At 53.8% G+C, this 12,886-nt stretch overlaps 1 protein-coding gene across 1 annotated transcript in view; it reads right to left on the bottom strand.

Annotated features, from left to right (window-relative positions):
- pdxka (pyridoxal (pyridoxine, vitamin B6) kinase a) overlaps positions 1 to 12,886 on the bottom strand; it is a 35,587-nt gene that overhangs the window by 19,434 nt on the left and 3,267 nt on the right. Inside the window, 5 exon segments of the mRNA XM_078409761.1 lie at positions 2,457 to 2,502; positions 6,407 to 6,492; positions 7,256 to 7,302; positions 10,291 to 10,374; positions 10,967 to 11,071. Coding sequence (XP_078265887.1) covers positions 2,457 to 2,502; positions 6,407 to 6,492; positions 7,256 to 7,302; positions 10,291 to 10,374; positions 10,967 to 11,071 — 368 coding nt within the window.

Below are 12,886 nucleotides of genomic sequence, written 5' to 3'. Positions count from 1 at the left end.
GGCTGTGGGAGTGTGTGAAGGGGCTGTGGGAGTGTGTGACGGGGCGGTGTGGGAGTGTGTGACGGGGCTGTGGGAGTGTGTGACGGGGCTGTGGGAGTGTGTGACGGGGCTGTGGGAGTGTGTGACGGGGCTGTGGGAGTGTGTGACGGGGCTGTGGGAGTGTGTGACGGGGCTGTGGGAGTGTGTGACGGGGCTGTGGGAGTGTGTGACGGGGCTGTGGGAGTGTGTGACGGGGCTGTGGGAGTGTGTGACGGGGCTGTGGGAGTGTGTGACGGGGCTGTGGGAGTGTGTGACGGGGCTGTGGGAGTGTGTGACGGGGCTGTGGGAGTGTGTGACGGGGCTGTGGGAGTGTGTGACGGGGCTGTGGGAGTGTGTGACGGGGCTGTGGGAGTGTGTGACGGGGCTGTGGGAGTGTGTGACGGGGCGTGTGGGAGTGTGTGACGGGGCGGTGTGGGAGTGTGTGACGGGGCTGTGGGAGTGTGTGACGGGGCTGTGGGAGTGTGTGACGGGGCTGTGGGAGTGTGTGACGGGGCTGTGGGAGTGTGTGACGGGGCTGTGGGAGTGTGTGACGGGGCTGTGGGAGTGTGTGACGGGGCTGTGGGAGTGTGTGACGGGGCTGTGGGAGTGTGTGACGGGGCTGTGGGAGTGTGTGACGGGGCTGTGGGAGTGTGTGACGGGGCTGTGGGAGTGTGTGACGGGGCTGTGGGAGTGTGTGACGGGGCTGTGGGAGTGTGTGACGGGGCTGTGGGAGTGTGTGACGGGGCTGTGGGAGTGTGTGACGGGGCTGTGGGAGTGTGTGACGGGGCTGTGGGAGTATGTGACGGGGCTGTGGGAGTGTGTGACGGGGCTGTGGGAGTGTGTGACGGGGCTGTGGGAGTGTGTGACGGGGCTGTGGGAGTGTGTGACGGGGCGGTGTGCAGGGAGCTTCACTCTGTGTCTATCCCGTGTGTCCCTGCCCAAGGTTTCCTGTGCCTTTTCCCCGATGGCAGAAGTGAACATGTGGAGTACTGCGTGCAGTTCTGGTCGCCCCCATTACAGGGAGGATGAGGCGGCTTTGGAGAGGGGGCAGATTGAAAGACACAAAATGCTGGAGTAACTCAGCGGGTCAGGGGGCATCTCGGGACAGAAGGAATAGGTGACGTTTCAGGTCGAATCCTTCTTCAGTCTGAAGAAGGGCCTCGACCCAAAACGTAACCCATTCCTGCTCTCCAGAGATGCTGCCTGACCCGCTGAGTTACTCCAGCATTTTGAGTCTACCTTCGATTTTAACCAGCATCTGCAGTTTTCTTCCTGCACATTTTAACAGAATGATGCCTGGATTAGCAGGGAATGATAATAGACAATAGGTGCAGGAGGAGGCCATTCGGCCCTTTGAGCCAGCACCGGCATTCAATGTGATCATGGCTGATCATTCTCAATCAGTACCCCGTTCCTGCCTTCTCCCCATACCCCCTGACTCCGCTATCCTTAAGAGCTCTATCTAGCTCTCTCTTCAATGTATTCAGAGAATTGGCCTCCACTGCCTTCTGAATGAGCTACTGGGAGAGTTAGGACAGACCTACAGACTTGGATTGTTTTGACTGCAATGCTGGAGGTTGAGGGGAGGCCTGACAGAAGGATAAACAATTATCAGAAGGACAGAGAGGGGAAACAGAATCGTTCTCCCAGGATTGAAAAATCAAATACTAGAGGTCTGGTCTGAGAGAGGAGTGGGGAACTGATAGTGTGAACTTCATAAGGAGCAGAATTAGGCCATTCGGCCCATCAAGTCTACTCCGCCATTCAATCATTGCTGATCTATCTCTCCCTCCTAACCCCATTCTCCTGCGTTCTCCCCATAACCCCTGACACCCGCACTGATCAAGAATCTATCTATCTCCGCCTTAAAAATCTCCATTGACTTGGCCTCCACAGCCGTCTGTGGCAAAGAATCCCACAGATTCACCACCCTCTGACTAAAGAGATTCCTCCTCATTCTAAAGGTATCTCCTTTTCTCCACAGATGCTCCCTAACCCGCTGAGTTACTCCAGCACTCTGTGAAACGTCACCTATCCATGTTCTCCACAGATGCTGCCTGACCCGCTGAGTTACTCCAGCACTCTGTGAAACGTCACCTATCCATGTTCTCCACAGATGCTGCCTGACCCGCTGAGTTACTCCAGCACTCTGTGAAACGTCACCTATCCATGTTCTCCACAGATGCTGCCTGACCCGCTGAGTTACTCCAGCTCCTTGGTTTAAACCAGCATCTGCGATTCCTTCCTACACTGCATGTATGTCCTCTAATTCTGAGGCGAGGACTTGTGGATCAAAATGCCTCCTTCCCTGGGCCTGGAGCGGAGGGTCTCCGCCACACTGGACCCTGTGTGGGTCTGGGTGTCGCGTCCCATCAGCTGGGCTTTGCCAGTGAGGGGGTCTGACAGAAGCAAACTCCCACACCATCGTCCACTCCTACCTCAATGGCCTCCTTCTCCGTGTTCATCTTGCGCCCGGCCAGAATCCTGCAACAGAACCAAAGCACCAGTTACCTCTCAGCAGTACAGCGCCCACGGACACGGCACACACCTGGATCAGGTGGAGGTGGAGAGGATGTTTACACCAGAGGGAGAGTCCAGGACCCGAGGGCACAGCCAGAGAATTAAAGGACGTGCCTTTTGGAAGGAGATGAGAAGGTATTTCTTCAGCCAGAGGGTGGTGAATCTGTGGGATTCATTGCCACAGACGGCTGTGGAGGTCAAGTCAGTGGATATTTTTAAGGCAGAGACGGATAGATTCTTGATCAGTGCGGGTGTCAGGGGTTATGGGGAGAAGGCAGGAGAATGGGGTTAGGAGGGAGAGATAGATCAGCCGTGATTGAATGGTGGAGTAGACTTGATGGGCTGAATGGCCTAATTCTGCTCCTATCACTTATGACCTTCTGACCCGCCACAGGTCCTTACAACTGGCTGCCCCGGACACGGCACTGCCACGGCGGGTAGTGCTGCTGCCACAGTGCCAGCGACCCAGTGTTGGCTCCTGACCTCCGTGTCACCGAGTGGGTTTCCTCCGGGTGCCCTGATGTCTACCCCGTGCCGTCCTTGCCCTGGGAGTATGTGATGGGGCGGTGTAGAGGGAGCTTCACTCTGCTCACACGTTATAGGAGTAGAATTAGGCCATTCGGCCCATCGAGTCAATCATGGCTGATCTCTGCTTCCTAATCCCATTTTCCTGCCTTCTCCCCATAACCCTTGACAATTTGTCTATCTCGGCCTTAAAAACATCCATTGACTTGGCCTCCACAGCCCTCTGTGGCAATGAGTTCCACAGATTCACCACCCTCTGACTAAAGAAATTCCTCCTCACCTCCTTTCTAAAAGAGTACCCTTTAATTCTGAGGCTGTGCCCTCTGGTCCTAGACTCTCCCACTAGTGGAAACATCCTCTCCACATCCACTCTATCCAGGCCGCTCACTATTCTGTACGTTTAAACGAGGTCCCCCCTCGTCCTTCTAAACTCCAGCGAGTACAGGCCCAGTGCCCACAAACGCTCGTTATATGCATCTGCAGTTCCTTCTTACACTGTAAGTGGCTCGATTGTAATCATGTGTGGTCTTTCTGCTGACTGCATTGTACGCATGACAATAAACTAAACTGAACTGTTTAGTTTCAAGATACAGCATGGAAACACTCCCTTCGGCCCATCGAGTCCATGCTGACCAATAATCACCCTTTCACTAGTTCTATCCGACACCGTAGGGACAATTTACAGAAGCCAATTAAAACCTACAAACCCGCACGTCTTTGTGATGTGGGAAGAAACCGGATCACCCGGGGAAAACCCACGCGGTCAAAAGGACAACATGCAAACTCCACACAGACAGCACCTCAGCTCATTAGGTCAAAAGTGATTGGAGTAGAATTAGGCCATTCGGCCGATAAAGTCTACTCCGCCATTCTATCACAGCTGATCTATCTCTCCCTCCTGACCCCATTCTCCTGCCTTCTCCCCATAACCCCTGACACCCGCACTGATCAAGAATCTATCTATCTCTGCCTTAAAAATACCCACTGACTTGTGGCCTCCACAGCCGTGTGTGGCAAAGAATCCCACAGATTCACCGCCCTCTGACTAAAGACATTCTTCCTCATCGCCTTCCTCGGTCAGGATGGAACCCGGGTCTCTGGCGCTGTGAGGCAGCAGCTCTACCCGCTGCGCCACCGAGCCGCCGACTGAAAGCTGGGACAATCACGGACAAACATCCTCAGTCCCTGACCTTGTGACGAAATATAACTTCCTGCTCCCCCCCCCCCCCCCCCCCCCCCGCCCGTGTCTCTGCCAACCCACACCAAGGCAGAGTCTCTCCACACACCAAGGCCACACGCAGTAAAATAACCGGCGATAAGATACGGCGGAGTTTGCACATTCCCTAACCTTGCCTGAAGTACGTGCAGGAAGGAACTGCAGACGCTGGTTTAAACTGATGATAAGACACAAAATGCTGGAGTAACTCAGCGGGACAGGCAGCGTCTCTGGAGAGAAGCAATGGGTGACGTTTTGGGTCGTGACCCTTCTTCAGACTTAATTGGCTTGGTATAAATTTAGTTTACTTTAGTTTAGTTTAGAGATACAGCGCAGAAACAGGCCCTTCGGCCCACCGGGTCCGTGCCGACCAGCGATCCCCGCACACTAACACTATCCTACACCCACTAGGGACAATTTTTACATTTACCAAGCCAATTAACCTACAAACCTGCACGTCTTTGGAGTGTGGGAGGAAACCGAAGATATCGGAGAAAACCCACGCAGGTCACGGGGAGAACGTACAAACTCCGTACAGACACGATGTAAAATGCAAGCGCGGAAACAGGCCCTTCGGCCCACCGAGTCTGACACGCACTAGGGACAGTATACATTTATACCAAGCCAATTAACTCTGAAGAAGGCTCTCGACCCAAAACATCACCCATTCCTTCTTCTCCAAAGATGCTGCCTGACCCGCTGAGTTACACCAGCACTCTGTGAAACGTCACCTATCCATGTTGGGGGATGGGGGGGTGGGGGATACAGAGGTGTGGGGGAGACACAGACAAACGGGAGAGGACTGGGGGGGGGATACAGAGGGTTGGGGGGAGGTGTGGGGGAGACAGTAGACAATAGGTGCAGGAGGAGGCCATTCGGCCCTTCGAGCCAGCACCACCATTCAATGTGATCATGGCTGATCGTTCTCAATCAGTACCCCGTTCCTGCCTTCTCCCCATACCCCCTGACTCCGCTATCCTTAAGAGCTCTATCTAACTCTCTCTTGAATGCATTCAGAGAATTGGCCTCCACTGCCTTCTGAGGCAGAGAATTCCACAGATTTACAACTATCTGACTGAAAAGGTTTTTTCTCATCTCTGTTCTAAATGGCCTACCCCTTATTCTTAAACTGTGGCCCCTGGTTCTGGACTCCCCCAAAATTGGGAACATGTTTCCTGCCTCTAACGTGTCCAACCCCTTAATAATCTTATACGTTTCAATAAGTCGCTCCAGTCTTTCAACATACAATGGTCCCGCCACTTTGGGAATTAACCTAGTAAACCTACGCTGCACGCCCTCAATAGCAAGAATATCCTTCCTCAAATTTGGAGACCAGAACTGCACACAGTACTCCAGGTGCGGTCTCACTAGGGCCCTGAACAACTGCAGAAGGACCTCTTTGCTCCTATACTCAACTCCTCTTGTTATGAAGACCAACATTCCATTGGCTTTCTTCACTGCCTGCTGTACCTGCATGCTTCCTTTCAGTGACTGATGCACTAGGACACCCAGATCTCGTTGTATGTCCCCTTTTCCTAACTTGACACCATTCAGATAATAATCTGCCTTCCTATTCTTACCACCAAAGTGGATAACCTCACACTTATCCACATTAAACTGCATCTGCCATGCATCTCTACCATGCCACTCACACAACCTGTCCAAGTCACCCTGCAACCTCATAGCATCTTCCTCACAGTTCACACTACCACCCAGCTTTTTGTCATCTGCAAATTTGCTAATGGTACTTTTAATCCCTTCATCCAAGTCATTAATGTATATTGTAAATAGCTGCGGTCCCAGCACCGAGCCTTGCGGTACCCCACTAGTTACTGCCTGCCATTCTGAAAGGGACCCATTTATCCCCACTCTTTGCAGAGACACAGAGGGTTGGGGGGGAATACAGAGGGTTGGGGGGGAGGGGTGGGGGGGATACAGAGGGTTGGGGGGAGGGGTCGGGGTGGGGGTACAGAGGGTTGGGGGGGAGGGGTCGGGGTGGGGGGGATACAGAGGGTTGCGGGGAGGGGGTCGGGGTGGGGGGGGATACAGAGGGTTGCAGGGGAGGGGTCGGGGTGGGGGTACAGAGGGTTGGGGGGGAGGGGGGTGGGGGAATCTGCAGCCACTTACTCTGCCTCGTACTGGTTTGGAGTGATGATGTCGGCAAGAGGGACCACTTTCTCCTTGTAGACCGGAAGCAGGATTTCTGGAACATACTAGAAACAGGACACGTCATTCAGCAAAGACAAGACCCTGACTTTTCCTGGGGTGGTGGAGAGGTGTGAGGGCGATTGACGGAGTGAGGGGTGATGGGGGGTGGGAGAGGGGATCTTATACAAACATATAAAATTCTTAAGGGATTGGACAGGCTAGATGCAGAAAAAATGTTCCCGATGTTGGGGGAGTCCAGAACCAGGGGTCACAGTTTAAGAATAAAGGGGAGGCCACTTAGGACTTCATAGGTTCTAGGAGCAGAATTAGGCCATTTGGCCCGTCAAGTCTACTCCGCCATTCAACCCCATGATTGAGCTATCTCTCTCTCTCTCCTACATAACCCCATTTCCCCTGCCCTGCCTTCTCCTGCAGAACTAATCAAGAATTAATCGAACTCTGCCTCTGAGATGAGGAAAAACTTCTTCACCCAGAGAGTTGTGAATCTGTGGAATTCTCTGCCGCAGAAGGCAGTGGAGGCCAATTCTCTGGATGAATTTAAGAGAGAGTTAGATTTAGCTCTTAAGGCTAACGGAATCAAGGTTACGGGGAGAAAGCAGGAACGGGGTACTGATTTTAGATGATCAGCTATGATCATATTGAATGGCGGTGCTGGCTCGAAGGGCTGAATGGCCTCCTCCTGCACCATTTTTCTAGGACACAAGGTAGGAGCGGGGGAGGGGGGGGGGGAGAGAGGGGAGGGGGGGGAGGGAGGGGGAGGGGGAGAGGCACAAAACAGACAGAGAATGCAAGAGAGACCCCACTCACCATATACCCGTCCCCATTCCTCTTGTCACCCATCACTGGATCACAAACTGCAAGAGAATAAACGAGCAATTTCCCTTTCACGTTAAGCTTGCTGCAAAATCCAGTCCTGATCTCCACTACCCTCCGAAGACAGACACAAAATGCCAGAGTAACTCAGCGGGACAGGCAGCATCTCTGGAGAGAAGGAATGGCGAGAAAGAGATGCTGCCTGTCCCGCTGAGTTACTCCAGCTTTTTGTGTCTATCTTCGGTTTAAACCAGCACCTGCAGTTCCTTCCCACACAATCCTCTTCCTGGTCTCTGTCGCCAACACCTGTTTCCCCTTAGACTCTCAACCCTAAAACAATGAGGGCAATGGGTGGTGTGAATGCACAGAGTGTTTCACCTCAGATAGGGGAATCAAGAACCAGTGGGCATGGGTTTAAGGAAGAGGGGAAAGATAAAATAGGAATATGAGGGGTAACATTTTCCACGCAGTGGTGGGCATAGAGAAATATAGACAATAGGTGCAGGAGGAGGCCATTTGGCCCTTCGAGCCAGCACCGCCATTCACCGTGATCATGGCTGATCATCCACAGTCAGTAACCCGTTCCTGCCTTCTCCCCATACCCCCCTGACTCCGCTATCTTTAAGAGCTCTATCTAGCTCTCTCTTGAAAGCATTCAGAGAATTGGCCTCCACTGCAAATGGAACTAAAGGAAGGAAGACACAAAAAGCTGGAGTAACTCAGCGGGACAGGCAGCATCTCTGGAGAGAAGGAAGACTTTAGACTCAGATGGAAGGTGTGGTGGTCTGGGCTGCGTCCACAATTCGCAGCGGTTTCTTGCGGTCTTGGACAGAGCTGATCCCAATCCAAGCTGTGATGCATCCCGATAACTTATTATACATTATGATGGCAAAGGGTCATTGCTTCACCCCTGATTTCCTTCCAAACCCTTGCGCCATTACCTGCCCTACACCAGAAGCATGAAACCTGCCAACTAGGGCTCCTGCAAATGGCAGTGTACCAAACGCTGCCTCTCCTTGGAAGTCACTCTGCAGCTTCTCAACTGTGTTAGGAGGGACAGATAGATCAGCCATGATTGAATGGCAGAGAAGACTCAATGGGCCGAATGGCCTAATTCTACTCCTAATCGAGTCCAGAAGCAGGGGCCACAGTCTAAGAATAAAGGGGGGGGCATTTAAAACTGAGGTGAGAAAAAAATAAATCACCCAGAGAGTTGTGAATTTGTGGAATTCTCTGTCACAGAGGGCAGTGGTGGACAATTCACTGGATGAATTTAAAAGAGAGTTAGATAGAGCTCTCGGGGCTAGCGGAATCAAGGGATATGGGGAGAAGGCAGGCACGGGTTACTGATTGTGGATGATCAGCCATGATCACAATAGACAATAGGTGCAGGAGTAGGCCATTCGGCCCTTTGAGCCAGCACCACCATTCAATGTGATTATGGCTGATCATCCATAATCAGTACCCCGTTCCTGCCTTCTCCCCATACCCCCTGACTCCGCTATCCTTAAGAGCTCTATCTAGCTCTCTCTTGAATGCATTCAGAGAACTGGCCTCCACTGCCTTCTGAGGCAGAGAATTCCACAGATTTACAACTCTCTGACTGAAAAAGTTTTTCCTCATCTCCATTCTAAATGGCCTACCCCTTATTCTTAAACTGTGGCCCCTGGTTCTGGACTCCTCCAAAGAATGGCGGTGCTGGCTCGAAGGGCCAAATGGCCTCCTCCTGCACCTATTGTCTATGTTTCTATGTTTCCTTATGACCCCTCCATCCCTCCCCATCCCAGTTCTCTGACCAGTTTGACTGACCTCCCTGATTACATTTAATCCCTGTATGCTTGGTTGTCACCTTCCCCGAGCTAACTTTGATTCATTCTCCATTTCCCTTGATCTCTCGTTCCCTTTGATGTCTCATTTCACGCATTCCCCTTCCGTATCTCTGTGACTCCCTCTCCCCTGACTCTCAGTCTGAAGAAGGGTCTCCCAAAATGTCACCCATTCCTTCTCTCCACAGATGCTGCCTGACCCGCTGAGTTACTCCAGCACTCTGTGAAACGTCACCTATCCATGTTCTCCACAGATGCTGCCTGACCCGCTGAGTTACTCCAGCACTCTGTGAAATGTCACCTATCCATGTTCTCCACAGATGCTGCCTGACCCGCTGAGTTACTCCAGCTTTGTGTGTCCGTCATGCAGCGGGATCAACCACAAGGCGCTGTGAACACGACGCTAACCATGGGAGGGGACGGTCGGGGATTCGGAGAGCAAAGTCTGGCGGTAGAGTTGCTGCCTCACAGCGCCAGAGACCCGGGTTCCATCCCGACTACGGGCGCTGTCTGTGCGGAGTTTGTACGTTCTCCCCATGACCTGCATGGTTTTCTCCGAGATCTTCGGTTTCCTCCCACACTCCAAAGACGTGCGGGTTTGTAGGTTAATTGGCTCGGTGTCCGTGTAAAGTTGTCCCCAGTGTGTGTAGGATAGTGTTAGTGTGCGGGGATCGCTGGTCGGCGCGGACTCGGTGGGCCGAAGGGCCTGTTTCCACGCAGTATCTCTAAACTAAACTAAAACTGGGAGAGAGGAGATACAAAATGCTGGAGTAACTAAGCGGGTCAGGCAGCATCAGTGGAGAGTAAGAAATGGGTGACGTTTCGGGTCGAGACTCTTCTTCAGACTGATGTCAGGGGAGGGGGTGGGACAAAGATAGAATGTAGTTGGAGACAGGAAGGCTGGTGGGAGAACTGGGAAGGGGGAGGGGACGGAGCGAGAGGGGAAGCAGGGGCCATCTGAAGTTAGAGGTCAATGTTCATACCGCTGGGGTGTAAACAGCCCAAGTGAAATACGAGGTGCTGTCCCTCCAATCTGCGCTGGGCCTCACTCTGACAACTGCTAACCAGCATCTGCAAGTTCCTTCCTACATAAGACTGGGAGACGCTGCCTGGGCCCCTGTGGTCTTGCCGATCCCTGCCGATCCCTGCCGATCCCTGCCCCAGCAGCGCCCCAGGCCTCCGGACACCCCGAGCATCACTCACCGTAAACCAGCTTGGGATTCTGTGCCCGCAGCTCCTTAATGATCTCCATCACCTTCTCCAGGAATGACGTGTCCCTTGTATAGCCTGAGCAACAGAGCAAGAGGCCGTGAACCTGCAGCACGCTCCCCGACCCACCCCTGCATCCAGCACCCCCCCCACCCAGCACCCCCCCACCCACCCCTGCACCCCCCCCCACCCACCCCTGCACCCAGCATCCCACCTCACCCCCCCAACCCACCCCTCCTCACCCCCCAACCCATCCCTCCTCACCCCCCCGACCCACCGCTGCACCCAGCACCCCCCCTCACCACCCCCACACACCCCTAATCATCACTGCTCCCCGACCCACCCCCTCCATCCAGCACCCCTCCTCACCAACCCCACCCACCCCTCCTCACCCCCCCGACCCACCCATCCATCCAGCCCCCTTCCTCACCCACCCCCCACCCACTCTCCATCCAGTCACCCCTCCTCACCCCCCCCTCCACCCCCTCCCTCCTCACCCCCCCCGACCCACCCATCCATCAGTCACCCCTCCTCACCCCACACACCCCCAATCATCGCTGCTCACCGACTCCAGAATCAGATCATCACCCCCCCTCCACACCGCCCCGTCACACACTCCCAGTTGGTATGTGACCTGCCGTGGGGATACAGGCTCGGTTGCAGCTCCTACCTGTCAGCACGTAATCGTAGCGAGTGACATCGTTGAGTCTGAGGCCCTCGTACAGAGTCTGCAGTTCCCCGGCCGTCATCACCTGGCCCTTCCAGTGGTCGTACCCTGAATCACACAGATAGACAGAGAACCATTGACCATGGGTACACACACACACACACACACACACACAGAACCATTGACCATGGGTACACACACACACACACAGAACCATTGACCATGGGTACACACACACACATACACACACACACACACAGAACCATTGACCACAGGTACACACACAATGCTGGAGTAACTCAGCGGGACAGGCAGCATCTTGGGAGAGAAGGAATAGGTGACGTTTCGGGCCGAGACCCTTCTTCAGACTGATGTCGGGGAGGGGGAGGGACAAAGGCAGAATGTAGTTGGAGACTGGAAGACTAGTGGGAGAACTGGGAAGGAGGAGGGGATGGAGAGAGAGGGGACTGACGAGATCAGTCTAACGGGCGTCACGGTGGCGCAGCGGTAGAGTTGCTGCCTTACAACAAATGCAGCGCCGGAAGGTTCCATCCCGACTACGGGCGCCGTCTGTACGGAGTTTGTACGTTCTCCCCGTGACCTGCGTGAGTTTTCTCCGAGATCTTCGGTTTCCTCCCACACTCCAAAGACGTGCAGGTATGTAGGTTAATTGGCTGGGTAAATGTTAAAATTGTCCCTAGTGTGTGTAGGATAGTGTTAGTGTGCGGGGATCGCTGGTCGGCGCGGACCCGGTGGGCCGAAGGGCCTGTTGCCGCGCTGTATCTCTAAATCTAAAATCTAACTTGTTATCGTGCTTAGCACAAACACTGTGGGCCGAAGGGCCTGTTCCTGCGCTGTACTGGTCTGTACAGAGATACAGCGTGGAAACAGGCCCTTCGGCCCAACGAGTCCGTGCTGACCCGTGATCACCCCGTGCACCAGCAGACTATACGCACACTCGGGGCAATTTCACCAAAGCCAATTGACCGACAAACCCGTATGTTTTTTGAGTGTGGGTGGAAACCGGAGCACCCGGAGAAAACCCGCACTGTCACGGGGGAGAAGGTACAAACTCCGTACGGACAGCACCCGTAGTCGGGATCGAACCCAGGTCTCTGGCGCTGCGAGGCAGCAACTCCACCGCTGCGCCACCGTTCCGCCCCCTGCCCCGCCTGTATCCACCCATCACTCGCCAGACTTTGTCCTCTTACAGCTTTCTTCCCCCCCACACTAACCACCCTCCCCCCCCACCTCAATCAGTCTGAAGAAGGGTCCCGACCCAAAACGGAGATGAGGAAGAACTTTTTCAGTCAGAGAGTGGTGAAGGTGTGGAATTCTCTGCCTCAGAAGGCAGTGGAGGCCAGTTCGTTGGATGCTTTCAAGAGAGAGCTGGATAGAGCTCTTAAGGATAGGGGAGTCAGGGGGTATGGGGAGAAGGCAGGAACGGGGTACTGATTGAGAGTGATCAGCCATGATCGCATTGAATGGCGGTGCTGGCTCGAAGGGCTGAATGGCCTACTCCTGCACCTATTGTCTATTGTCACCTATCCATGTTCTCCCCAGAGATGCTGCCTGACCCGCTGAGTTACTCCAGCACTCTGTGAAACTTCACCTATCCATGTTCCCCACAGATGCTGCCTGACCCGCTGAGTTACTCCAGCACTCTGTGAAACGTTACCTATCCATGTTCTCCACAGATGCTGCCTGACCCGCTGAGTTACTCCAGCACTCTGTGAAACGTTACCTATCCATGTTCTCCACAGATGCTGCCTGACCCACTGAGTTACTCCAGCACGCTGTGTCTTTTTGTTTTGTTCTGGTACAATCGTTTGGTTGTGATATGTCTGTGCTCTTTACGACAGAGGAGTTTGTGTTTTAGACAAGGACTCCAGGCCAAGAGGAAGTCTGGCAAACGTCCCACAT

Source organism: Rhinoraja longicauda, chromosome 12, assembly GCF_053455715.1.
Source record: "Rhinoraja longicauda isolate Sanriku21f chromosome 12, sRhiLon1.1, whole genome shotgun sequence".
Lineage (NCBI taxonomy): Eukaryota > Metazoa > Chordata > Chondrichthyes > Rajiformes > Arhynchobatidae > Rhinoraja > Rhinoraja longicauda.
This window is presented reverse-complemented; position numbering and strand designations above follow the sequence as displayed.